This window comes from Staurois parvus, unplaced genomic scaffold, assembly GCF_062004578.1.
Source record: "Staurois parvus isolate SC_StPar_1 unplaced genomic scaffold, SC_StPar_1.0 ptg000018l, whole genome shotgun sequence".
Lineage (NCBI taxonomy): Eukaryota > Metazoa > Chordata > Amphibia > Anura > Ranidae > Staurois > Staurois parvus.
In genome coordinates this window covers 21646546-21670000 of record NW_028317814.1, presented here as the reverse complement: position 1 = coordinate 21670000, position 23455 = coordinate 21646546, and the positions used below count along the sequence as shown (strand labels likewise).

General features: G+C 42.9%; 1 protein-coding gene across 2 annotated transcripts in view; it reads left to right on the top strand.

Annotated features, from left to right (window-relative positions):
* The window catches only part of RNPS1 (RNA binding protein with serine rich domain 1), a 25137-nt gene extending 2387 nt beyond the window's left edge, over positions 1–22750 (top strand). Inside the window, exons 2-7 of one of the 2 annotated variants that reach the window (XM_089682885.1) lie at positions 11437–11592; positions 12165–12356; positions 13536–13638; positions 14963–15116; positions 17557–17701; positions 21372–22750. In XM_089682885.1, the coding sequence (XP_089539011.1) occupies positions 11437–11592; positions 12165–12356; positions 13536–13638; positions 14963–15116; positions 17557–17701; positions 21372–21471 (850 nt within the window). In that variant the 3' untranslated portion in view covers positions 21472–22750. Of the gene's footprint in view, positions 1–11436; positions 11593–12161; positions 12357–13535; positions 13639–14962; positions 15117–17556; positions 17702–21371 lie in introns of both variants that reach the window. The other variant, XM_089682882.1, reaches the window with a different exon arrangement.
* The last annotated feature ends 705 nt before the right edge of the window (positions 22751–23455 follow it).

The window sequence follows — 23455 nt, the reverse complement described above, 5'->3', positions numbered from 1 at the left end:
AAATATTGACACTTTAGGCCCAATTTGGACATTTTCACTTAGGGGTGGACTCACTTTTGTTACCAGCGGTTTAGACATTAATGGCTGTGTTGAGTTATTTTGAGGGGACAGCAAATTTACATGTTATACAAGCTGTACACTGACTACATCACATTGTATCAGTCATTTCTTCAGTGTTGTCACATGAAAATAGAGAATCAAATATTTACAAAAAAGTGAGGGGTGTACTCACTTCTGGGAGATACTGTATGTGTGCGTGTGTGTGTGTGTATATATATATATATATATATATATGTGTGTGTGTATATATATATGTGTGTGTGTATATATATATACAGCCAGCTGGGTACTCTCCATAATGCTTTTATTATTTACATTGTCAGCAGTCTTTGCTCTTCCTTCTGGCTCCAAGCAGTTCTCTGTAAAGCCCAGTCACTCTAGGCGTAGCGGAACCCTGTTTTTGTCTGTTTCCATCCGATGGAAGGGGAATGGATCCCCATCCGTCTCTTGTTGGCAGATCAAATGTCGGCGGGTATAAACAGATATGTCCGTTTACACCCACTGTTCCATAGAGGAAAATAGAGGTTCTGATCTGGTCTGCCGGAAAACAACGGGTAGGCAGACCCAATCGACCGTCTGTGTGAAAGGGGCTTTGGAAAAAGCATCACTTACTCCCTCTTCATAAAAATTACTCAATCAGGTGTAGCTAATCACCTTCTCAATGGCTTAGGCTGGCCATACATTATACAGTTTTCTTGAGATTTTTGGTTTAGATTTACCAAAAACCATATAATCGCAGGTCAAAGCTAACAACACTTTCGATTGTATCCAATTAGGCAGGCTCTTGCACTACATAGTTGAAGGTAAATCTAAAGGAAATTGGACAGAAAATTTTGTTGTTTTTTTTAACCAAATTTTTTTTTTTTTGTCAAAAAAAAGTCGAAAAACACTGGTTTGCACATTTTGCCACGTTTTTCAGCGTTAGAGCATTTTTACAGCTTAAAAACGCTAGAAATCCACTAGTCCTGGGGTTTTTTCCCAGCCAAAAAACGTTGATTATAGTCTGCGTGCATGGACACAGGATAACATGCTGGGGGTTTACTAGCTGTAGAGAAAAAACCCATCAAAAGCCCAAAACAGCAGCTGTAAAAACATCAAGTGTGCATGAGGACTCACAAAGCCATTTGACTTTCAACTGTGATCAGCTGTAGTCATTTTGATTAGCTCAGCATGAAAAGAGCTTTCCTGGAGCATTTCAGTCTCTGGTAGTTCAACTGCAGTAAACAGTCAACTATGGGAGGCAAGGCACTGTCAAAAGATCTTCGCAATATAGTTGTGGACAGGCACAAGTCAGGAGATGGATACAAAAACATTTCAACGGCTTTATCAATGCCTAGAAGCACAGTGAAGTCTATTAGGATGTGGAATGTATTTGGTACAATGCAGACCTTCCTTGGATCAGGACATCACTCCAAACTGGATGGAAGAGCCAGGAGGAAACTAGTCAGAGAGGCTGCCTAGAGTGGTCATTGTGTGCATGTGACATTACAAATTCTCCACAAATGTGGCTTGTATGGGAGAATCGCAAGAAAACAGACGCTCCACGTGAAGTCACCACTGAGATTTGCCAAAATGCAACTCGAAGATTAAGGCCACATGGAAAAAGTTGTGACCAGATGGATGGGGAAAAATACAGTCAAATTCTGGCAGAAGACAGCAGATTTTCCTCAAAGTTGTCAGTGGGAAGAAAATTTACCTTCCAACATGACATTGACCCAAAGTGCACAGCAAAAATGACCCCACAGTGGTTGGAGGAGAAAAAGGTGAATGTCTTTGCATGGCCTAGTCAGAACCCAGACTTAAACCCCATTGAAAATCTGTGGAATGACTTGAAGACTGCAGTCCACAAAAATTCACCATCAAATTTAACTGAACTTGAGTTCTGCAAAGAAGAGCGTGCAAATATTGCAATGTTTAGATATGCAAAGTTAGTAGAGACATATCCCAACAGACTAAGGCTGGAATTAAAGCAAAAAGTGGTTCAACAAAATATAGTAAATACAGCTGGATAAAACAAAAACCATGTCTGTCTTCTTTTCAGACTGCAAAGCTTCGATATGTGATTATTTTAACCACTTCAAGTCCGGACACTTTTACCCCCGTCCAGGCCAATTTTCAGCTTTCAGCGCTGTCACTTCGAATGACAATTGCGCGGTCATGCAACACTGTACCCATATGAATTTTTTTAGGTTTTTTGAGATAGATAAAACTTTATTTTTTTTTTTTATTCACCACTGGGATTTTGATTTTTTTTTTCTTTTTGCTATATACATGAAATTCCAAAAAAAGTTTTAGTGTTTTTCTTATAAAAATTTGGAAATCTTCATAGATCTTGGCCAAAATGTATTGATTCTTTTTAGTGAAAAAAAAATAACCCAGATTAGTTTATAACCAAAATTTCTACTTTAAAAAGAAATTTACTTTATTTGATTTTTTTTTTCCTTGTCACTTTAGCAGTACAGTGTCACCATAGTGGCACTGTATTACTTGGGGGGGGGGGGGGGGGGGGTTAATGGAGATTTTTTTTTTTTTTTACACTGATTGTTTTTACACCTATAAAGGCTGTAAAAGCAATAATTTCTCTTTCTCTCTGGCTGCATTCTTGCAGCCATTGAGAAATACTGTGAGAACTGTGATTGGTCACAGCTTGTCACATGGTACAAGGCTGTTGTGAGGCCTTGTACCATGTGATCATTCACAGATTTCACAAGTAGTAAGCAATGATGTCAGAAGTGACATCTTGCTTACTACTAATTATGTGATCACTGAGGTCCTGTACAGTGATCGGTGTTCCTTCAGACACAGCGGGCACCGGATTGTGGTGCCGCGTGCTCCCAGGGAGTGCGCTCAGGCTAAAATGATGGGTACCATTTATGAATGGCAACCTGCTCCTGCAATGCCCCCGTCCGGCCGTTTATATACATGGGCCGGACAGGAAGTGGTTAAAGAGGGGTGATTCTTTTCTACACCCACTGTATTCAGTTCTCTCTCAAATATTTAGATATCCATATGCTTGTTTCCTCCAATCTCTCTCTTTGTAATCACTAGACACTCACAGGACCTGAAAAAAGTAATTCAAATTGTGTAGATTTATTGGGGGTCTGATGTTTCAGTGGGGCTCTGCCCACTTTTCTGATGGTAATGAACCCATTTGTATGATTACTCCCTACCACTCCTGTTAGTGTCTGGTTTTACTGTATTGGAAACATCTCAGGCTTTTTGTCCGTGTTATTGTGCTAGTATTATCCCTGCATTTTGTGAATATATATACCATTTAAATTACAGGTCACTGTGGTACTTTTAATGAGACAGATTTACTGTAATATCACTGCCTGCATGATGAGTTCCCTCGTCTGTTCCGCAAAGTGCCAGCATGCTACGTGTCTGACCTGTTATTAGGGCAGAACTGAAGGGTAATACCTTTCCAATGGTCCCTCACCAGCAAGTTCTCCTGTGTGCTGGTTTTCAGCCGCCTTCAGTGGCCAGTGCAGGATCACATCACTTCTGTGCAGGAGCTAGTCATTCCGACAAAAGTAAAAACAAACACACTGCTCCTGGTGAGCGCCTCATGACTCCATCCTGAATATGCAGGACTCTTCAGGGTGCCGGTCCAGTTTGCAGCCAGAGAACATCTAGTAAATGGAGAGAGATGACTGGCCTCCAAAATGTGAAAGTCCAAAATACTTTATTGTAAGTTCATAAAATCCAAATGCTCAGACAAGCACAGTTTAAAAGGTAGGGGTAGCATTGATGTGTTTACACAGGGATGTGCTTAGACCCTGATGAAACGTGTCAGTGCTGTTCCCTACCTGTTGCACTGTGCTTGTCTGAACATTTGGATTTTATGGACTTGTAATAAAATATTTTGGATGTTTCACATTTTGAAGTGCAGACATCTTTCCATTTACTAGCTGTTCCAGCACACAGGGATCGGCCTGGCCACTGTAAGCTGAGCTGCACATTTGCAGCTCAGTTTAGAGTTCAGGGATCGCTGTGAGCAGGCAGGTAACTTCAGTTTAATGCAGAAGAGACATTGCATGTCTCTTCTGCAATAAAAAGCCTGCCTGCGCACAGTAACAGGCACTGCAGGCAAAATGCTTTGGCGCAGTACACAAACACAGCCTTATAGCAGATGTGCGGCGTGCCAAAATACACAGTAACAATTTACCATGTATTTGATACGGTGTGGTTTTTTTTTTTTTTTGTTCTTTTTAAAATAGGGCCTGGCATTTGTTTTAAACATTTCTCTTGCAGGGTAGCCCATAGAATTGATTGGGCTGCCCTAATCGCAAAGCTCAAAAACACATGCGCTCCGTTACACCTGCATAGTGTGAATGGAGCCTTAGAGTTTCACTCTCTTGATTTTTCACTCTTTAATGTTACTACCAAGAGTGAAAGAAAATCTACAAAGTCTTCTGATGAGGACACTATGGTGACTCTGGCCACAACCAGAGATTCCCAAGTAGTTTCGCTCACTTCCTCTTTTGGCTATGGAACAGGAAGTTAAAAGAATCTCCCCAAAGGGCTTCAGATGGAAAAAGACAAAGCCTTCCCTTCCTGTATTAAAAATGGAAAAAAAAACTACCTTTAGTTCTACTTAAAGGATAAGTTCACCTGTAAAACAAGTTAAAAAAAAAATGTACCGTATGTTTCGCTCCATAAGACGCACCTAGGTTTTAGAGGCAGAAAACAGGAAAAAAAAATTCTGAACTAATGGACTGCAGACATAGTACAGGAGATGACCAGAGACTGCGGACACAGTAGAGGAGATGACCAGAGACTGCGGACACAGTAGAGGAGATGACCAGAGACTGCGGACACAGTAGAGGAGATGACCAGAGACTGCGGACACAGTAGAGGGGATGACCAGAGACTGCGGACACAGTAGAGGAGATGACCAGAGACTGCGGACACAGTAGAGGGGATGACCAGAGACTGCGGACACAGTAGAGGGGATGACCAGAGACTGCGGACACAGTAGAGGGGATGACCAGAGACTGCGGACACAGTAGAGGGGATGACCAGAGACTGCGGACACAGTAGAGGGGATGACCAGAGACTGCGGACACAGTAGAGGGGCTGACCAGAGACTGCGGACACAGTAGAGGGGATGACCAGAGACTGCGGACACAGTAGAGGGGATGACCAGAGACTGCGGACACAGTAGAGGGGATGACCAGAGACTGCGGACACAGTAGAGGGGATGACCAGAGACTGCGGACACAGTAGAGGGGATGACCAGAGACTGCGGACACAGTAGAGGGGATGACCAGAGACTGCGGACACAGTAGAGGGGATGACCAGAGACTGCGGACACAGTAGAGGGGATGACCAGAGACTGCGGACACAGTAGAGGGGATGACCAGAGACTGCGGACACAGTAGAGGGGATGACCAGAGACTGCGGACACAGTAGAGGGGATGACCAGAGACTGCGGACACAGTAGAGGGGATGACCAGAGACTGCGGACACAGTAGAGGGGATGACCAGAGACTGCGGACACAGTAGAGGGGATGACCAGAGACTGCGGACACAGTAGAGGGGATGACCAGAGACTGCGGACACAGTAGAGGGGATGACCAGAGACTGCGGACACAGTAGAGGGGATGACCAGAGACTGCGGACACAGTAGAGGGGATGACCAGAGACTGCGGACACAGTAGAGGGGATGACCAGAGACTGCGGACACAGTAGAGGGGATGACCAGAGACTGCGGACACAGTAGAGGGGATGACCAGAGACTGCGGACACAGTAGAGGGGATGACCAGAGACTGCGGACACAGTAGAGGGGATGACCAGAGACTGCGGACACAGTAGAGGGGATGACCAGAGACTGCGGACACAGTAGAGGGGATGACCAGAGACTGCGGACACAGTAGAGGGGATGACCAGAGACTGCGGACACAGTAGAGGGGATGACCAGAGACTGCGGACACAGTAGAGGGGATGACCAGAGACTGCGGACACAGTAGAGGGGATGACCAGAGACTGCGGACACAGTAGAGGGGATGACCAGAGACTGCGGACACAGTAGAGGGGCTGACCAGAGACTGCGGACACAGTAGAGGGGCTGACCAGAGACTGCGGACACAGTAGAGGGGCTGACCAGAGACTGCGGACACAGTAGAGGGGCTGACCAGAGACTGCGGACACAGTAGAGGGGCTGACCAGAGACTGCGGACACAGTAGAGGGGCTGACCAGAGACTGTGGATAGTACAGGGGATGACTGCTGACCTTTGGGGAGGGGGGGGGGAGCGGGTACCTGAATTTGACAGATACCCGCTCCCACTTCCGCAGAGTTGTTCTTTCACCTTACCTGTTCCTCTATCCAGCCGCGCTCTGTCTTCCCGGCTTCTGTAATGGCGCTCAGCATGACAGCCGGGTGCCCAGTGCGCATGAGCGAGAAGCACTTGCGCTTTGTGATTGGTCCGACGGCTTCTGGGATCTGTCATGTGTCCCAGGTGCCTCCTTACCATTCACAAAAAGCACCGCTTCCTGCGCATGCGCACTTGGCACCCGGCTGTCATGCCCACACTACAGAAGCCGGGATGACCGCGCCGCTGGCTAGAGGAACGGGTAAGATGAAAGAACAACTCCACGGAAGTGGGAGCGGGTATCTGTCAAATTCAGGTACCCGCTCCCCCCCTCCCCAAAGGTCAGCAGTCATCTCTATAAGGTCCCGCTGTAGAGCTGAGCGGCTGGCCCGGTATTCTGACACGGCGGCAGTGGAAATACCGGACCGGCCGCTCTATATTCGCTCCATAAGACGCACTGACATTTTCCCCCCTTTTTTGGGGGGAAAAAAGTGCGTCTTATGGTGCGAAAAATACGGTACATTTACTTTTTTTTTTTTTTACCTTGAACGTATTGCATCATGGTGCCATGCAGGACTCTTGCAAACTGCCAGTGTCAGAGCCTAACGGGAAGACTCAATGAACTATGTTCTATCCTTGGGCCCCTCCTTTTCTCTCTCTAAACCACCTCCCTGGGCCAACTATTAACCTCCCATGGCTTCCAATACCACCTCTATGCTGATGACACCCAGATCTATCTCTCCACTCCCCAGCTCACCCCCTCAATCTCCTCACGTATCACAAATCTACTAAGTGACATATCAGCATGGATGTCACATCACTACCTCAAACTCAATCTTTCAGAAACTGAGCTTGTAATATTTCCTCCTCCCCGATCCCCCACTCATGACTCTACCATTAAGATCAACAGCACAACCATTGGTCCCTCCCCTCATGCCAGGGTGCTAGGCGTAATCCTAGACTCTGACCTCTCCTTTGGTTCCCACATCCACTCACTGGCTATATCCTGCCCCCTCAACCTCCGGAACATTTCCAAAATCCGCCCCTTCCTGACCAATGACACCACAAAACAACTCATCCACACCTTGGTTATATCCCGCCTCGATTACTGCAACTCCCTCCTCACTGGTCTACCGTTACACAGGCTATCCCCCCTTCAGTCTATTATGAATGCTGCTGCTGCTAGACTCATACACCTTACCAACCGATCAACGACTGCTGCCCCTCTCTGCCAATCCCTCCACTGGCTTCCACTAACCCAATGTATAAAATTCAAAATACCACAGCTTACAAAGCCATCCACAACACTACCCCTAGCTACATCGCCAACCTCATCCACAGATATCGGCCAAATCACCCACTCCGCTCCTCCCATGATATCCTCCTCTCTAGCTTTCTCGTCATCTCCTCCCACGCTCGCCTCCAGGACTTCTCCAGAGCCTCTCCCATCCTCTGGAACTCCCTACCACAGCATGTCCGGTCAGCCCCCACCCTGTCTGCCTTTAGGCAATCTTTGAAAACTCACTTCTTTAGGGAAGCCTACCCCACCTCCACCTAAGAACTGTACTTTAATCACCTCCACCAGATCATCCCCCGCAGCTATTACCTTTTGTATCACCTCCCCCTTCCTTTAGATTGTAAGCTCCACGAGCCGGGCCCTCATATTCCTTCTGTACTGAAAGTATTGTAATTGTACTGTCTCCCTTATATTGTAAAGCGCGGCGCAAACTGTTGGCGCTATATAAATCCTGTATAATAATAATAAAAATACCATAGCGCTCAACAATGCCTTTGTAGTTCATTGAGTACTACAAGCAGACAGCCACAAAGGCTGTCGGGACTTGTAGTTTATTCATTCCCAGAACACCATGAATGAATGACGCAATTGCGTGGGCAGAGCCCTTCACTGCCACACTATTTTTTTCAAAAACTGACAGCTGGTAGGAGGAACGTCTCCCTATACTGCAGCCCCGTGGAGGTTGGTCAGTGGCTGCCACGGTGGGAACATGTTACATTTTCCACCCTAAAAACGGGTGAAACATGTAACATGTTTCCAAAATGTGAACTTCTCCTTCAAGAGCCCATTCACATCGGAAGCCGTACTTTTTTGCGTGCAGATCAACGGGCCTTTTTTTACATGCATTTGTGGTGCGTTTTTAGGGGATCGCTTACATTTGCTTTGAGGCCACTTCCTTCTTTGAGCTCCTTTGTGCATTGCATATTGTTGTCTGTGCGTTTACACACATTTGCGTTGTGAAAAAATGCAGTTTTCTGTACTTTCTACTGCAATGGTGTGAACTATGTGCATGAGGTAACATGGATTTTGGACTGTACATGCAGTGGGAATGACTTCAAAATGCATCCCAATGCATCTGATGTGAATGGGCTTTTAATATGCTCTTCCACGTTGATGTGCTGGTTGTTTGGAGGTGGGGGGGGGGGGGGGCACAGAAATTCTTCCCAAAAACAGGCTTGGCCAGTGTAAGTTGAGGGTAGCTTTCAGTCATACAGTTTTTCATAAGTAGATGTCCAGTCAGGAGAACTATGGTGGCTTGTTCACACTATGTGCAGAGACCTGCATTTTCCTGCACTTGAAAAACGCAGATCTCTACAAAAACAAGCATGTGCCCTGTTCAAACTACAATGGAGTTGAGAAGAGGTGTGGGATCCCCCAGCTGTGATCACTACCTTCAGAGAAAAACTGAAGGGTTTTCTCTGCTCGTAGTGTGAACCCTTCCTTGATTTCTCCAGGATAGATTCTGGCAGACAACATGATTCACTCACTGGTTTATCCTTTGGGGGGGGCATCAGTGGCGAGATCTGCCTGCTAGAGATTGGAAGAGCTTGGTCTGTCTCCAGTGTTGGTGCTCTCTGTAGCTGTCCCCCTAACTTTACATTTATTTGAACCTGCCAGCACAGAAATATTATGTACTTGGTTTTTAATCATTGCAAATTTAAGGTTTGTGATCTCCAATCTATCTGTGGAACGTCTGTTTGCATGTCAGGTATGCAGATGTTTTCCTGATTTTCAGGCCAGTGAGTTGCTAAATCTGGCTATACACCAGACAGTGCAGATTGGCGAATCACTTGCTGCAGCTTTTGTATTCTGGCTGCAGGTTGTCAGAATTCCCAAACAATGCCTGAATCTGATTGGATGCAGTCACTCTTTGGTAATTTTCTACCTAGCTTCTTTTTTTTTTTTTTTTTGTTACGTTACATTGAAGGATGTCAGGCGGGAGGGTTACAACAGGGCTACACATTGCCAAATTTCAAACCTTGTTCCATGTATTGCCAGTAATGAAGCAAGGAGTATAAACGCTCTGGAGCATTGAACTTCAGAACCATGACAGATTCGGTATATCTATCTTTATATGTCATGTTCTGCTTTGTAAAAGATTCAACACTGTGAAGCCTTCCTGTGACAGAAGCAGCTGGATCCTTGGACTATATGTAAAGCTGTTGGACTAGCATGCATGCATCTGCTGTATGAAAACCTGATCATTTAATATTGGTTAACTGCAGGGTGGATTTGATTTAAATCAAACTGATTTAAATCATGATTTAAATCACTAGTCAGGCTTGATTTAAATCCTAGTTTTCTACATAGACTAATTCTTGCTGGTTCAACCTTAATATGCAAGTAGATGAAGATTTTTAGAATTACAACTTTTCATATTAGTTTTTTTATCCCCAGTTTAATAGGTTAATCATTCATATTTGGACAACTTTTCTGTTGTACTTAGGAAGGAGAAAAATAATCATTACCTTAATAATAACCATTTAAATAGATTTATTCAACTGAAACAATAACATTCCAGCATATGTGATTTGCTTAAACAAACATCCATGTTTGTTAACTAATTCGGCTAAACAAAATATATATATTTTAGGAAACTTAGACTGTCAGCCCCTTCCTCCTCACACTTAGTTTCACTTTCTTCTTGTGCAGATCTATTCCACTCCAAACAATCAGAAAAATATTGTTTCTATTCTATTCACTGAACTTCTTGAAACTTAGCAGTGAAGGGGCTGATTCTGTATTCATAGGTTTGTAGAAGTTAGGATGAAGGTCTTTTTCTTAACTCTGTTCATGTTATAACATTTTTGCTGTGAAGAAGAGGCATGTGATCTCCGCTGAGTAAAATTCAGTTTTGAGAACTGCAAAAGTAAACCGAGCATCTGTGATAATATCTTGTAGGCAGAGAAACTGACCAATAATCTTACAAAAACCTCTGGAAGAGCATGACATTGTGAATGTAGTAATGGAATTTATTTACCAAAAATATTAAACATATACAGCCTTATTCTACATAATTAAAAAACTAATCTTTATTTCATGATGGAATAACCTTTGGATGGTCATATATTTTCCTCAAAAAGCATTTTATTAAAAAAAATCAGATTTAAATTAAAAAAATCTGATTATTTTTTTTTAAAAAAAATCATTGGTTTTTATCCACCCTGGTTAACTACAGGCTTGCGTTTTGAATAACGTTTTTGATGCCTAAGCAGATAGTTTTAGGCAAAGGTGTTTGCTTCCAAACTCTGCCATTACTTGAACTGAAAAAGTCAATGTAATAGACGTGTGTGTAGACTTCAGTTGTAGAACTTCATTCCATTCAAAAATTGCAGAGACCATGAAGCAGTCAGCAGTATCTCTGGCATAATTATCACATTACCAGGATGATTTCCTAGAAAGGATGGCTCTGTCCATGGAGGTGATTGGAAATCCAAAATGTTACGGTTTTGTTTTGAAGAAGACTGGAGGAAATTTTCCATTGGCGGGGACACTTGTCTAATACAACTTTTTCTTTTCCTTCTGCTTCTTCAGAACAGGAAGTGAATCCTCTAGTGGGATCCAGACACCAAAAAAAGTAATGATCTTAAAGAATGCCTATTCTTTTCGAAATAAATCACATAATAGACGGTCATAGAATCACTTTAATAGCTAAAGCTCATTTCCTTAAAAATGTGCTCAATCAGAATGGATTTATCTTGCATAACATTTGCTTTGTATTGTATGAGGCTACATAATAGCTCTTGACTTCTCTGTTTGCTAGGGCGCCCTCTCCTAGCAAGCGTAAAGAACGGTCTGAGGACAGGTCTAAGGATCGGACTAAAGAAAAGGCTGCAGGAAAAGAGACAGCAGAGAAAGACCGTGGACGAGACAAGACCAGAAAGAGACGCAGTGCTTCCAGTGGCAGTAGTAGCAGCAGGTACGTGGCAAACAGTTCAAAACTGTACACCAATGACAAAGTTACCGTCTATTTTCTTGCTCCTGCGGCACACTGAACCACTGAACATTAATTAGTGGGAACTTGTAGGGAAAGAAAAATGAGTTGGAATAAAACTATAGTTTCTTGCTTTCAAAGTTGCAGGCTTCAAAACAGGTTGTGTTCTGCAAGTCTTATCATGGGTTTATTTACTGATGTGTCACTAAACCTCAAAAGCATGTACATATTGTGTGTGTACCAACACCTAACTGACTACAACACACAGCTAATCAAAAATAGTCAAAGTAAAGTATTCATGATGTTCCTTACAGAAGCTTGAGGCAAATGCAGCAAATAAACATTATAAAATACATGCCTATTGTCAGTATATATGTAACTTAGAGTGGCAACAGTGTTGATCAATCATGTAGCAGCAGTGCGTTTAGGCATGTGGGGGTAATGACGCATTCTTTCCTAGTGAGACATGTTCTCTGCTCAAACCTTAGCTCTGCTTTGACCAGCTGCTACTTCTACTTGTTTTATTGATGAATACGCTAACACTTCTGTTCCAGAAGCTCCCGCTCCAGTTCCTCTTCAAGTTCATCATCTGGGTCCAGCTCCGGATCTAGTTCAGGGTCCAGCTCCTCATCTGCATCCAGCCGCTCTGGAAGTTCCAGTTCATCCCGCAGCTCAAGCTCTAGCAGCTCTTCTGGTTCTCCCAGTCCTTCTCGCCGTAGACATGACAACCGAAGGCGTTCACGCTCCAAGTATGTTACCCTTTTTGGAAATCTAAAAGGCCTTTTAAAGGATCAGTTCACCTTTCATAACATGTTACACCCATATTCAGGATGTAACGTATTATGAATACAGCGGCCCCTGCTTTGGCAGCTAGCGGGGGTCTTCTCTACTGCTGCTAGCTGTCACATTTTTTAAAAAAGTGACCCTGTAGGGCTCAGTCCCGCCTGGCCATGTCACTCACAGTCCTCTATGAATGAGAAACTACAAGTCCTGACAGCCTTTGCGGCTGTCGGCTTCTAGTTCTCAATGAACTACCATGGTACTGTGGAGTGCCATGGTAGTTCGTTGATTCTTCCTATTAATATATCTGCTTGCTCCTACATCCCGGGCACATACACGCAAGCAGATATACTGACAGATCTGCAGGAGACCTGCATGGCGCCAGCAGTCTGCTAATTGCTGGTGCAATGGTTTTCAGGCTCCTGCAACTAAAAATAATGCACATTTTGTTTACCTGCAAAAAATGAGTATTTTTGGTAACAGGGTTGTCCTTTAAATAGTAAGAAGACGTAGTAATAAGGCCATGACGTTTAATCTATGGAGGTCCTTAAGTGGTTTATTAACAACAAAAAAATAATAATTTGTCTTCTGCCAGCATGGCACATTACTATATAGTACTTGAACCAGGAGATATGCTATTATAGTTCAAGTAGAGCATTTGTTGTTCATTTTTAACCCACTTGCCACTGGCTTCGTGTTTCATAAACCTTGTCAATTTAAACTGTTCCTTTATCAACCTCTTAATATAGGGTAATCCATGCTACAGCAGTGTGCATTGTTTGAGGGGTGGCAAATGCCTAAAGTAAACTTGTTGTGAGATTAATGTGCAGGCTACCATTGCTGACCTTTTCTTCTGAAAATGCTAAATGTCTGGTCTTCATGCCTAATTTATTGCATACTTGTTTGAAGTCACTGACCTATGTTAACCAGGAAGTTAACATTTATTTATTTTCAATATGTTATCAGCAGTGTCAGCACCTGTACTTTTCTTATAATAGGCTTACATGAAACTGTTTTTATACAGCCATTCTGATTAAGAGCCCACATGACAACTTCTTTTTGGCCAGCACTGCTAATACTTGTCTCAAGATTTCTCAATGATAATGCATGCTATATTGGTAAAATAACACTATTTTCATTTCTCACAGATCCAAGCAGCCAAAACGTGATGAAAAGGAGAGAAAAAGGCGAAGTCCAAGCCCACGGCCCACCAAAGTCCACATTGGGAGGCTGACAAGAAATGTTACAAAGGTTAGCTTTGTTTAATAATGTTCTGGTCATTAAGTTTGAATTTTTGAGTGCAGTCAGGCTTAAACTGTAAAGCTGTAGAAAGAGCAGTGATGTCCTGAGCACATCAATTTAAATAGGTTTGCTGAGAGTTACATCAATGAAACTTCTGCCTCATGGGGAAAAAAAGTTTATTTGGTTCATTGGTCCCTAATGTGAACCTTTACCATACTTGCCTTCTCTTCATTCCCTGTTCCCTTGATCTTAGTTTACCTGCAGGATCAAGAAGTGCCCTATGCAGGTGCCATTTTGCAATTTGGAGCTTACACAGCTCTTGATGACCGACTCCTCATCCCTCATGTGATAGTGAATAGTACTGGGTATCTGAATATCCGTTCACCAGTATACCCAGCATGGTGCGCACACTTCTGTGCTGCAGTGCCATTTATTCTTGACAGCACCCCAACAAACCTTTCTAACGACCATGCGATTCAACATGCAAAACACAGCAATACACTACTGTTTATTTTGGTGCACTGTTAAAAAAAAAATAAATTTAGTATGTATATATTTTTAATGTGATTTGGTGCGGTAGGTAGCCCATTACTTTGAATGAGCTAAAGATAAGTTCACCTTTTGCAGAAAAATAATAAATGCACATTTTTTTGTAGGTGAAAAAATGTGCATTTATTATTTTTGTCTGCAGGAGCCTAGAAAGCATTGCACCAGCGCTCAGCAGATCGCTGGTGCCATGCAGGGATGTATGAGCAGGCAGATATGCTGACAGAAAAATTCAGTGAACTACCACGGCACTCCACAGCGCTGTGATAGTTCATTGAAAACTACAAGCTGACAGCCGCAAAGGCTGTCGGAGCTTGCAGTTCATTCACGGAACTCTGTGAATGAATGGCACAGCTGTGTCAGCACGGCCACGATGTTTTCAAATCTGACAGTATGGGGGGAGGATGTTCAGCAGCTGCAGCATTGGGAACATGTTACATGTTCCACCCTAATCACCTATCCTTCATCTTAATGCACATTAATATGTGGAAGAACACACATCAACGTGCAAGCATTGCTGCAACACAACTAGCAGATGAGGAGCTGGACCTTGAACTAGCCTTAGCCAGTAGAACCTTGGGAAAGTTGCTTAGCTTCCCTGGCAGTGCAGAAGAGACTTATTGACAACCCTTGCAGCTGCTTATTTAGTGAACTTGTTTTTTTCTAAATGGTCAAAAAGCCCAGGTTCACATTAAGCAGAAATCTGTGTACCGATCTGATGTTGTGTGATTGCCATATTTTACAGTTATTATACTTTGCATTATGCTTAACATTTCTGTTCTTCCAGGACCACATTCTAGAGATCTTTTCCACCTATGGGAAGATTAAAATCATCGACATGCCAGTAGACCGCTGTCACCCGCACCTTAATAAGGGTTATGCCTATGTGGAGTTTGAGGCAGCAGATGAAGCCGATAAAGCCCTAAAACACATGGATGGAGGTAAACAAGCAAATCAGTTTGTTGTTTTAGACATACAGTAACTCTACAATTGTGCGGACATTATGACAAGATGAAAGAATCACCATTGCAAGTAGCAGTGGAATATTAAAGTGGTATTAAAAACAAACAAAAAATATTCATTTGCAGCTCAGCAATTCTTAGATGTGGTGGCTGCATTAGTTTCCCTTTTTGGCTTTTTTCTTTTAATCTGTTATTTTTAAACTTACTTTAACAGACCAAGCTGTTCACACAAAGTAACAGAAAGTTGAGACAAACCATTTACCCACTGACAGGGGAGCATACAATGACAATGGTCACCTTGTATTCATTTATGTAAAAACTTGTAATTGCTTAAAGTGTTAGTTGGAGTTCAATTTTGTTAGGTCTATCCAAGTCTGCTAGTCTAACACTACCCTCTCCAAGACTAGCATGCAGGCACCCTAAGACAATGCTGCTGAAAGTGTGTTACTGGCTGGATCAGCAGGTGAAAATAAAGAGAAAAAGTCTAAAAAAACAAAAAAAAAAAAAAAAAAACGCAGCCACCACACCTAAAAAAGTTGCAATATATGTTACATTTTTGTTTTTAAGTTTAGTACTGCTTTAAAGGAGAACTACAGCCAAAGCTCTTTTGGCTGTACTTCTCCTGTGGATAGTTCATTCTGCAGTCCTGTGACCCATTTTCAGCTGACATCACTCAGCCAGTCCAGGCTGCGGAAAGATCCCGACCTTAAGGTCAGGATCCACCCCAGAGTCTGGATTGGCACCTGGCTCAGCCTCTCAGCAATCCACTGAGAAGCTGAGCCAGCTGTTCCCTGCACAACCCAGCACTTCAGTGAGCGCTGGGGGGGGAACGGAGCATACAGCAGTGACTGACAGCCACTGCTCTCTGCTCAGAGCGGCTGTAAACACTCATCCGTCATGTGATCACTGAATTCTCACACTTAGAGCCAGTGAGGAACAGATGCAGCAGCTGACCGATACTGCATTCACCTAGGTAGGTATGATTTTTTTAGACATACAAAAAAAAAAACACTGCTAGGGTAAAATCCACAAAAAAAGCTGCCAGCAGTACAAGTCCAGATATATAAACTCAAAACACAATGTGAAAAAAAAGTGCAGCGTTAAAAAATTTGTTTACATCAGTATAAAAATAAAGTGAATAACTTAAGTGAATCATCATCTAAACCTTGTAGAATCAATAACAAAAGTTCAACAAAAGTACTCATGTGATGGTGAACTCCTCTTGATCGGATAACAACACACCAAAAGTGCAAAATGTGAAATGACTGGAAACTCTGGCCAGTGACAGAGAGCCCGCAATATGAAAGAAAACTGGAGAGCCATGCTTCTGTCACCCACCAACTGCCAATCCCTTTAAGCTGCAATAGGCAGTAGAGAGGGGGTTTACTGTTCACCTGTCATGTAGCGATCAGCAGACAGCAAGCCTGCCATACGCTTCACAGTCTAGAAAATGGAGAATCACCACAGACTTCCCTCTATTAGAAAGTGTGGATAAAACCGGCAGTGAGGAGGCGTCGCATCGCTTCCTCACCTCTTGTCAATAGCCCCTTGAAGGAATGTGGATCAGGCTACAGAGGCAGGGGAGCTTTGGACGCATGTCTACATCTTCCTTTACTGAATTCTGTGCACTCAGCATATGCTTTTGTGAATGACAGACTAACTTATCAGAACACTTGCACAATGCACTGAAAATAAACCTAGAGTCCCTATGAGGTCTATAAAGAAATAAAAATGTCAGTTCCCCGCAATAGAAGAGACAGTATATTCACTCCTACTATGGCCCATGCCCTCCACCCTTCCCTCTTCCAGGGCTGCAGTTTGGGACAGTTGAATGCTTGTCCCCTTGATGTGCTCTGTGGTTCCTTCCTTTTACCCCTTCATCCCTACAAGACTTAGTAGTGACATAGGAGTGCAACTACAGCAGGCAGTAGGGAGGAGTCAGTCATCTGACACTCCAAGAAGTGTCTAATAGCAAAGACTGATGGAGGCTGCAGTACTGGAATGGTAGGCAGGTAGAAGACATGGGTCACTAGAGAGGTAAGTTTAGCAACTCTTCTTTTGCAGGGACATGTTGTTTGATTTCTTTAGAGACCTGACAGGGTAAATCTAAAGGCTCCTGTGTGTCTAAACAGGTTGCAGGACATTTTTTTTTTTTTTATAAAGGAAGCCATAGTTCCACTATGATCTCCGATTTCATCATTTCTGTCGCTGTTATAGAGGCCCTATATTTTGGATAGGGATGTGTTTTATTTTAGATGTTTTATTTTAATTGGAATGTGTATTGTGAACACATTTTCATAGGTAACGTTTGATGGTTGCTCGTTTATATTCTTTGCTAATTTTAAAGTTTAAACCTTTACGTCTTCCCTCCAGTTATGCACGGTTAAAAAAAACTTGTCTTTCTATATTGACCTTCCAGGACAGATTGACGGGCAGGAGATAACCGCTACAGCAGTCCTTACCCCTCTGCGTGTGAGGGGAGGGCCCCGAAGATTCAGCCCACCTCGTCGGATGTTACCCCCTCCCCCTATGTGGCGTCGGTCTCCCCCGCGGATGAGGAGGAGGTAGTGCATCTTTTCTGCAGGCTCTGAGAACTTCTAACGGCAATCTCTGCACCCCTGTGGATGATTCTGACCGTCCTAACCTTTCCCAGTCTGCCTTCTTTGCTTTCCTTCCACTGCTTCAGGATATTAACTGGAATTTTTAGGTCCAGTCTGTTTTAACCTTCAGCTTTTTTATATGACAATGTCTTCCTGATGTCTTTCCTTAATGCTGTCTCTATGTAGAGCTTTGGAACTGTAAGTCTTGGCGGATCTTAACCCTGGCAATAGCACCTTACTAACCGTTGCTGTGAAACTGCATTCTGTATTGTTTGTGTCCTGTCAGCGATCTGTATTATTGTCTCCTTTATATCTTCATAACTCTTTTAGACTGGCATTTCAAAAGCTACACCTTTTTATCTATATGCATCTTGTAATCATATGGTTTCTACCTTTTTATACAATACACGTACAAGGTGGTGTTCTGCAGACCTGGATTTGGAGTTGTCAATAACTGTTGACCAGCTAGGGATGTATAGCTGTACTACTGGTTTCATTGAACAATCATATACATAACTGCATGCTGAAGCAACACTGTTCCTATAAAAAAAAAGGCCAAAACATGCTTCCTGCCAAAGAGGTATAATACTTACCGCAGGCACTGGGTTGTCTTTGAAAGCTTTGAGAACTGAAGGATGTTCAATATGGCTTGTCATCTGTTGCACACTGTGGGTCCATGTACTAGAATCTACATCATTACTGTAGTTATACAGGGGCTGGTCAATGGAACCACAGTGCGCCAATGGACCAGGCATCTGACACACCCAGAAGTGTCAGATGAGGAAGATTCTTCATCTGCCTTAGCTCTTGATGACAGTGAAAATCCAAAAGCCACCGCCCAACAGAGAGACAAGTACCTCCCTCCCCCCCCTTTTTTTTTTTTTTTTTTTTTTTTTTTTAAACGGCATTAAATTTAGTTTGATGGCATTTTATATATTATAACCACTTATTTTGAAATCCCAATTTATCAAGCTTTTAGAGCAGACTGACTTTAAAGACCATCTCAACCCAAAATTTCCTGTGCAGGTTTTCACAAACTAATAAACATAGTGGGTTGTCTGGCTGTGAGAAAAGCACTTTCATTATGGCCTAATGTATTGTGTTCTGACCTTTCGGAGGCTGGTTTAGTCTGCACTGATTTCCTATACCAGCTTTGGAAATGTACTTTTCAAACATACCTCCCAATGTTCAAATTAATAGTTCTTCTTCAGGAGCCTTGGTAACAGGCGTAGCTTCTTCCTAGATTTGGGGATACTCTTTGTTAGAATTTTGGGCAGAATGCAGTTCAGCAATAAAGTGTAAGGTTACTTTTGTCTGCTTTCTGTGTTCAGATGCCTTGTTTGAGTTGAGAGATGATGTTCAGGTTTCTGAGTTGAATAGAATTAGAGTCCCATTTGTTTCTTTCATTTGAGAAAATGTTATGGATGGTAGTAGGGAGTATACATTAGCAGATCTCAGCCAAAAAGAAATTGTCATTTAACTTCATATGAGATTTCTATGGCTTTTCATTTTGCGTGAGATGTCCATTGTATCATTTATGTCCTCGGCATCTTATGCTGGCCAATCAAGATGCCCAAAGAATCCAGAGTGAAGATGCAACATCTGTAAGCTCACTCGCCAACGTCAGAACTTGTGGATGTATTTGTGGACTTAAGTTCCACTTTAAAGCGATACTAAAGGCTTACATTTTTTTACTAAAAATAACAGGAATGTCTATACTTACCTGCTGTGTGCAGTGGGTTTGCACAGTGCAGCCAGGATTCTTCTCTTCTCGGGTCCCCCACAGGCACTCCTGGCTCCTCCCTCCTGTCAGGTAGCCCCACAGCAAGCAGCTTGCTATGGGGTCACCGCTGCTCCGTGTGTCTGTTCATACACAGTGCTGCGCCTCGACCCCCTCTCTCTTCTCATTGGCTCACTGGCTGTGATTGACAGCAGTGGGAGCCAATGGCTCCCACTGCTTTCTTAGCCAATGAGGAGAGAGGGTCCCGGAATAGCCAAGACTCCAGTGCACATTGCTGGATCAAGAGGGGGCTTAGGGGGCTGCTGCACAGAGGTTTTTTACCTTCATGCATAGAATGTATAAAGGTAAAACAACCTTGAGTTTCTTTACAACTATTTTAAATAACTGTGTGGATAAAGAGCAGGCAATAATAGGTTGTTGCATGTGTTTTTCAAATCTCAGAAAATAACATATACAAGAAGCTCTCACCGTGACTCTATGCATGGGGTCAGCTTGGCTGATGTAGACCTAAGCCCCCTTTCTCCTGCCTCCAGTTAACAATCCAATACTGCAGCCTCTATTGGTCACTGGGGCTGTGCAGAAACATTGAGTACTGGGGTGGAGGAGGGGGGTTATGTGAGCAAAACAAATGAAAATGTCTTATCTGGACATAGGATAGGGTTCCCTGAAAATGTTTGATTTAAAGTGTACCTTTTGGGCAAACTTGGGTACATGCTGATCAGTCATTTAGTGTGATATATTCACATTTAACTGATGGCTAAAGGATTTTGGTCTTGCCTAGTGAGAAAAATTGTAAGGGCCATGTTAGACTAGGGATCCAGGGACAACTCACCAGCAGCAAGATCGCTAAACAGAGCACGCTCCCCGGTTGTACAATCTTGATGCCTTACTGGCAGAAACCTAACAATCTCCTTCACCGTTAAGATTACGATGGAGCTACACCTCACTGGCCCGGCCAGCAAGGGAACAACTCTGTAGGAGCAGGTCAGTGCTTTGCTCTCCTAGCTATCTTGTTGCTGAGGAGTTGTCCAGAGACAGAATTGCTTGTGTGCCATGGACCTTAAGGAGGCATGTGGTGGAAAGCATACTCTGAGCCATGTTTTCGGAGGACATTAATGCATCTTTTTAGGTTTCTTTTAACAATCTTTATTATTAAGAGAGCAGTACTACCAGAGCAGGAATGGGGGGGTGGGTTGCAAATGACATTATTTATCAGCTCAAAAAGAAATTGTACGGCTGTAGGACGACTTCAGTCATAGGTCTGTCCTGAATATTGTTTGGGCTTTTTTTTCCCTCAGCCTGCTGTCAGGTGTCACAGTCTATAAAACCACATTTACTCTGAGACTAGCCACACAGGTTGGCTTTTTATGCTGGTTCTTTTAAAGAATAGATTAGGTTATAAACAAGTGACCTCATATGTTTTCCCTCACCCTCCTGATGACATATTAAGTAAACACAAAGTCGCAAGAGACATTTGGGGCTTTTCACCACAGGGAAATGTGTAGAGCCGAGCTGCATCTTCAGCATTCTAGTGAGCAGGGATTCAGGCACACACATGTACCTCCCAGGTCTTGGCTAATAAAAGTGGTGCCATGCACAAGCCAGGGCAAATAAAATCCTCCGGGTATATAATCTGAGGTCTGTGTTTACATATATACTTTGCAGTAGGTTGATACGGGGTCTTATGGGTCTGTTGTTTTTTTAGATTTGCATTTACACTTCTTTACTAGCTATCTCTTAATGCTGTAATTCGCCCACCTTTATTGGAAAAGCATCATGTTTTAATTTCCGATTGTATGTCTGTGGTCATGTCACAGTCTCCCCATTCTACACTTTGGGAAACCTGTTCGTTTTTTTTGTGGTGCAGCCGATAACACTGTGTTCCCTCCGCAGGTCCCGTTCCCCCCGTCGCCGTTCCCCTGTCCGCCGCCGCTCGCGATCCCCTGCACGGCGCCGTCACCGCAGTCGTTCCAGTTCCAATTCATCACGATGAAGCATCATCTCCCTCTGTCACAGCTCCCTCCCCACCGGACTGCCACAACAAGATGTGGACCATGTTCTTTGACAGTACTGCCTCTGAGGACTCTTATAGGGCAACACAACCATTTAACATTTTCTAGGACTCCTGAAACGGACTGGACTAAGGGACTTGGCAGCATGCTTTAATTTATGCCTAAAATTGTCTGACACCTGATTATATGAAATTTATTGTAAAGGTGAATCCATTACCAAGATTTGTCCTGTTAGTCTTGCAAAACCCTATGTACAGCCTGTGAAAAGGGTTCATCTTTAATAATTAAAATGAGTTTGATTTTAATTTGCCCAAGGCCCTGTGATTTACATTACTAGAATGCAAAGAACAGGTAAGCAGACATAATGCAATGGTGCTTGAGAAAGATATGCAAACCGCTCAGTCCAAAAACAGGGCTTCCGGTTGTGCCACATTCACATGGTTGACTTGTAAGTGAATTCATTTAAAGGGCTGCTGTATGAAAATGGCTTTGCCTGGAAGGTGTTAGTTTTTGGATATGGTATGTACTGGTGGATGTAAAAGAAGAACAATAGTCCTTAATCCACCCCTCTGTCCTGAAATACCTTTTTGCATTTTATTATCCTATAATTTTTGTCTGTTCCTTTTATTGGAGAGGTTTTCCTATCCCTGTGACCAGGGCAAGAAGTTAAGGAAAATCCCCCCCTCCTCCGGCAATGTGGACTCCAGACAATAGAGACCTATCCGAGGTTCTAGCCTTTCCCCACTCCCTACAATGCAAAAGTTTTTAAGTTTTGGCTGGAATGCACATTCTTGTAGTTTAGTTTAAAAAAGTAAAAACTTTTTATTTACTGTTTCTGCAATTGGATTACATTTCAATTAATGACTCCATGAACCCATCAGCTTTGTGGAGAAGTTTTGTTTTACCTAGAGAAACCCACAGCAGCAAAGACATCCATCCTTAGAAAGGTCCCAAGAGAATCAAGCCTGGAGTCTGACAAGTCCTCTTAAACTGCTAGTACTTGGATTTACACTAGAAAGTTCCCCCTTAACCTGGGTGTGTTGTCTGCCATGTGTTCAGCCTGTACTGTACATAGTTTACATGGCAGCAAATGGGTGAATAGTTTCATTGTGTCCAGAATTTCTAATCGATTTGACACATGAACATGTACAGTTGATATTTTACATTTGTTTTATTTTTATCTTGTAGTGTTTAAGGATTTTTTTAATGTCTGTTCCATAACTGTACACTGCAAACTGTGGATTAAACGGACAAGATTTACTGAGTGTTTCATTTTTATTGTTTTCATTACATAGAGGATGGCTCACTGGATATTCCCAGTTTGTAATTCTTCAAAGGAACGTTTGATTTAAAACCCATCCGCTTAAAGTAAACCTTGGAGGAAATGAGAGATCTGCCATTGCTGACTTGTGTATTGCACTCCTGTGATCATTATATACTTATACCCTATACTTCTCCTTGAAAGTACACCAGTCATGAGACCTATATATGCTGTGATTTCTGACGACCTTTTGAGTGTTCATTCCCTCGGAGTCCTGCTGATGCTTTGTCATCAATACTTTCGAAGTCCATGACATGAAATAGAAATAGGGAATTCTGACACCAATTTGCAGTATTCATTCATCAGGACTGTAACTAAAGTAATAATGAAGTCAGACAAGTGTTTGTAGTTGGTCAGCAATGGCAGCCTCCCTTTAATTCTGTTATTGCAAATGTAGCAGAGGGACAAATATCCAGTGTCTTTCTTGGGCTTCACTGATTTCCCTTCATCAGGGATTTTAAAGGCTGGAAGATGATTTGGACTAAGAGCAACCTGGAGCTGACCTACCAAGACCAGAAGTGATTGGATTCCCTTATGATTGTGGTGGAGACTACAACAAAAAGACACATGTAATCAGTAAGTGGAGACGTTTAAAATGCATCTGAACACAAAAATTAAAAAAAGTATGTTGTCACAGTTGGTGC